At 39.3% G+C, this 5,000-nt stretch overlaps 1 protein-coding gene across 1 annotated transcript in view; it reads right to left on the bottom strand.

Annotated features, from left to right (window-relative positions):
• Positions 1-5,000, bottom strand: part of LOC138016000 (putative Ras-related protein Rab-33) — an 11,400-nt gene that overhangs the window by 6,387 nt on the left and 13 nt on the right. Inside the window, exon 1 of the mRNA XM_068863161.1 lies at positions 4,532-5,000. This exon is cut by the window's right edge and continues 13 nt beyond it. Coding sequence (XP_068719262.1) covers positions 4,532-4,735 — 204 coding nt within the window. The 5' untranslated portion in view covers positions 4,736-5,000. The remainder of the gene's footprint in view (positions 1-4,531) is intronic.

Genomic DNA, 5,000 nt, shown 5'->3' with positions numbered 1-5,000 from the left:
CACCCTCCATATAAAGACAGTTAATTGCTGCAGAGATAGTGAAGCAAGTGATCTGCAACAACAGTATTTCGGACAAACTCTCAAAAGCAAAATCTCTGTGTTTTTGGCTTTGCTAGTTTTTTGCCACAATGCATTGATTGCACTTTCAATCAGAATACACCACAATGCTTTGTTGTAAGGAGAAGCCTCACTTTGGACCTCTTACCAAAGAAACATCATCTGTCAAAATTTTTCAAGTTAACGTATACAATAGGAGCGACAGACCTGTATTACATCTACAACCTCGAGGCAAAGCCAAGAGTTTGTAAATGTGATACAGATCTGATGCAAATATTGTACATGAATCATTACACATCAGCATTAGAGTGCTAATGTACACTAGGTATTTTTGGTGATTAAAGACATTTTAAAAGGGAAAATCGAAAGAAATGTTTACATAAATGAAGAGAAAATCAGTACCAGATATACAGTTACTGATAAATATGAAGTTTCTTTTGTTTTCCCATCAGGAATTATTAACGAGTAACTTTTATAACCGCCTTTCAAACGTTTACCTGCATTTCACTGTTTCTTTTGTAATAATCCAGAATTCCATTTTGTTCAAAGTCAAATTACAAAATGTATTTGAATAGTTTGTCTTTTAGACAGGCCAACAGAAGATATTTAATCATGCACCCAGTTGACAAGTAAAATCATCTGGCTTTAGACAGAGTAAATCTGTTAAGCCTCACTCCCAGGAGTCAATGGGTTAAAATTTAGGCAGTGGCTATTTGTACAGGACCCGTTCACCGACCTATCTTTGCTATTCATACAGGAATTTGGTTTTATCAACGGAGCTGATAATGTAAATTGGCCACCGTACAGAGATTCTAAAAGCTGACGTTTCGAGGATTAGCCCTTCGTCAGAACGAAGTTGGACGACATAGCCACGCAGTAATTGGATTCGCTCTGACGAAGGGCTAATGCTCGAAACATCAGCTTTTAGAATCTCTGTAGGGTGGCCAATTTACATTATCAACTCCATTGATAAAACCAAATTTTTGTATACTACTTCCCCACCGACGCAGCGCCACAGTTTCTTTAGAAACTACCCCCTTTATTCATACGGGAGTCTTCTTGGAATGATTATTACAGGTTCTAACTCCAACCTTGAACGACGTAGCCTTGCAGTTATTGAAAGCTAACCGTTTTAAAATTGGCGGGTTTAAAGCGCAGGTCACATTCCACAGGTCACTTGCTGCAGGTCATTGCTTAACCTTTTGGAAAGTAACCTAACCCTCAATTTGGCTAACCCCAGCCCTAGGGTTGGTTTTTCATGGTTTTAAATGGGTGCTTAGACTTAAATACTGTTAATCAGCACTATTTGAAATGGGTGCTTACTAAACTTAAATGCAAGAAACACAAGGCAGGTCAGATGGCCGGTGACATTGTAACCTGCGATCAGGCTCTATTTTAGTTTCGCGTGGTACGTAATGTGGTGTTGGCGAAACGAAAAATAGAGCCTGACCAAATTCCTCTTAGAAATTCCCTCCGCCCACTTTTTTTGATTGATTGACATGTCCTTCATCGGCCAATCAAATTACTTCCATTACACCAATACACGCGTGGACGGCAGATTCAGGTTTTGACCAGAGTTAATTACCGTGGGAGGAATATTATAAACGAATTCGAAAGTTACCGTTGGCTTTAATTTGAGAGAAACACATTTAAAGCATGGGGAATGTTTTCGACGACTACATTGCGGCAAAGGCCGGTGTAATTCTCCCTCCGAACTTCACTAAATATGCAATCTTTTAAGCTTGACATCTTAATTTGTAATTGAGATAACCTAGCATTTTGTCGTTGGACGGTTTGGCAATAGATTTTTAAAGGAAAAAAAAGAGAAATACATTATTCCTTTAACGTGTTTGCCCATGAAGGTTTCTTTGGTGATTTTTCTGGGTAATATCTTCAGTTGCATCGTATTTCTAAAATTGCGCGCTGTAAAATCATGATATGTTTGGCTGTTAATTTTTTGATGGAGTACGAACAGTAAAATGGACTCGCAAAGTTTCTTTTATTGTTGTACAATTGATCTCTCTGGAAACAGGCCATTTTAGTTTCTGGAATGCGAGTTTTAAGTTAAATCAAATGGAAATATTATGAAGTGTTCAAACAAACCGTGTCATGTACAGTAAATAAATAAAGGCGTTTCATACACAGATATTCAAAACATGCATTCGTGTAACTTGCGATTTAATCAGCATCTCCTCCTGTTGATATACATGTCCCTTGTCTCATCCTGGAAACCAATATGCATCGGCTTTCATTGCCATTTGAAAGAACCACCTATTTAGCTTTCAAAACATCCGGGAAGTTTGTGCCAAAGTACTTTCAACCACATGGCCATAGAGCTCGACAACGGAATCGCTAATTTCACTCGTTCCAGAGAATCAAACCTGATTCTGGACAAGTTATGAGATGTTTCAGATGGCATATCTCCATGATACAAATAAAATCAAGTTGCACCGTCCACGGCATTGTAAGAAAAAAAGGGAGCAAATTTTTTCGTACACTTATGGCGGTTAGTCTCGAGAACTTCGCGAGCGCTCCGCGCAATCACGATGGCATTTTCACTTCCGGCGTTTCAACAGCCAATCAGATCACGAGTTTGGTCGGCCAAAATTTGGCCGACCGTCCGGAACTCTTGAGAGACTTTCGGTCAGGCCCAATTTTAGCGAGCGACGACATAAGAGAACATATGGGCGAAGCTAAAAATGGGCCTGATCGCAGGTTAGTGACATTGAAACGAAGGACGTATTTCATGAAATTAAAAAGGCATCAATGCCGTTGTTTGATAGCTGAACTGTATATAAATGAATTAAAGACGAGGAAAGACTTTCTGACCATTACTGAACCTGTCATAATCATTTTAAGGAGACTCCTGTATGAAGAGCAAATATAGGTCAGTGTACAGGTCCTGTACGAATAGCCACTATGTAAAAATTGATTAAACAATGAAATCACCCTTCATCTCAAATTGCCTTAAGTTTATTTCTACCTTGTAACTATTGAACTCTTTGTTCCACTATCCACATAAACAACAATATCATTATCCTTGGGCTATTTAACAATTAGACCCTTCACCCGCAAGGGCTACGGGTCAATAGCCCATGAGGGCTATTACTAATAGTCAAGGAATATTACTAATAGTCATCTAGTAGCCTAGCCAATCGAAAGGCGTGATTTGCATTAGTCCACTAGTTGGGTGATGCTAAACTTGTATAACTTAAGCTTAACATTCACCTTGTTTTCTTGAGTATGGGCAAAAACCTCAGAGCCAGAAAACACAAAAATCTCTACAGACACTGATGCTTAACCTACCATATTATATAATCTTCGCCATGTTGGTGGTATAAACAAAAGAAACTAGAAAGACATCTATTAAGGACATTCGCGCCCATTGCTACTGCGCATTTTTTCGCGCATGTCACACACACGTCATGCATCGCAGACCACGAAGGTAAACACAATGCTAAAGGTGCAAACATTTTCCACAAGAATGGAATGTGAAAGTATGTGGCATTATGGGATAGCTGTGAACCCAGGTCTTCTCGGAAATGTCACGCAATGGCGTGACAGTGCGAATAGACAATCGCTTTGAGAACTTTGCAGCGATTTGCTCTCTTGAATGCTCGGTGACCCCCATTTTTCTTCCATAGATCACTTCCTTTTCTGATTTTGTCCATTTTAACAAAAAACCAAAAAAATCCGTGCATGAGAAGTTACAAATATTTCGCCTTTTATCAGCCGTTTATCAGCGCTATTTGAAATGTCACAAAATTATATAGCTTTTTTATTGCTGACAGTTGTAAGCTAAGATCGTCTTAAAATAACGCAAGCTTCTAAAAGTGCACCTCATGATCTCGAAAACGAGCACGGTGACCCCTCATTTTTTTTGCCTTTTTGGCAAAAGTAGATCATTACCTTTCTTCGTGGCTAGTTAAAAAAAAATCTGTACGCAGGAACGTTTTGGGCGCGAACGTCAAGCGGCGATAACATGAGGGGCTAGACAATCTACGAGCCAGCGAGCCATGCGAATTTCGCATTTAAGTCTAAGCAACCATTTCAAATAGCGCTGATAAACAGTTATTAAGTCTAAGCACCCATTTTAAAACGGTTAGCTTTCAATAACTGTGTGACTCGCATGTGGAGTTGCATGGCCGGCCATGTTGGCTCGCATAACTTGCAACTAGGCTCGCTGGCTCGCACATTGTCCTAACTCATAACATGACATTCTAATCAAGGTTATCAACATACAATCTGTTGGTTCACTTAGGTCCAAAGTTGTCTGTATCGGTGATGTACAATGTCTTCCTGCATTTCCGCTCTTTTTTGGGAAACACTTACGAAAAATAAGCTTTATTTTATATTTGCAACGGATTGAATGCCCTCATTAAAATACAATAATATGGAATCAATGACATAAACCATAACAAATAAATGGAAATGCTATGAAACGTAAGCTTGCAATATCGAGAAATGAACTTACCCGAATTTGAGATCCATTTAAATCAAGCTTCCTTTCCCAGAAATCGACTCCAATGGTAGCTTCGGTCCGTTCGGGGAACTTTCCCGTCGCAAACCTATGAGCTAAGCATGTTTTTCCAACGCCACTGTCTCCAATGATTATAATTTTAAATACTTGTTCATTACTCTCAACCTCATTGTCGTCTTCCTCTTTATCGTAAAACATCGCAAGGTCTAAAAGGCAGTTATTTCAAAAAACGGCACAAGCGAGGAGAATAATTTTGAATCTCGAAGAATCCTATGTCACGCACGTACTTGGCAGCTAACTGCGGTTTTCGGCCGCATGTGCAGTAAACATACCATCGGCATGGCAGATAGTCACCTTCAAAAACTCACGGTATGGTAACAAAGAAATATGGATTGAATAAATCGTTACATTTTACATTTCAACATGTTTTCATCTTCGACATCGCGAGCTTGCCGACAAAGAC

This window comes from Montipora capricornis, chromosome 9, assembly GCF_036669925.1.
Source record: "Montipora capricornis isolate CH-2021 chromosome 9, ASM3666992v2, whole genome shotgun sequence".
NCBI lineage: Eukaryota > Metazoa > Cnidaria > Anthozoa > Scleractinia > Acroporidae > Montipora > Montipora capricornis.
The sequence above is the reverse complement of the archived record's forward strand: the minus strand, read 5'-3'. Positions and strand labels throughout refer to the sequence as shown.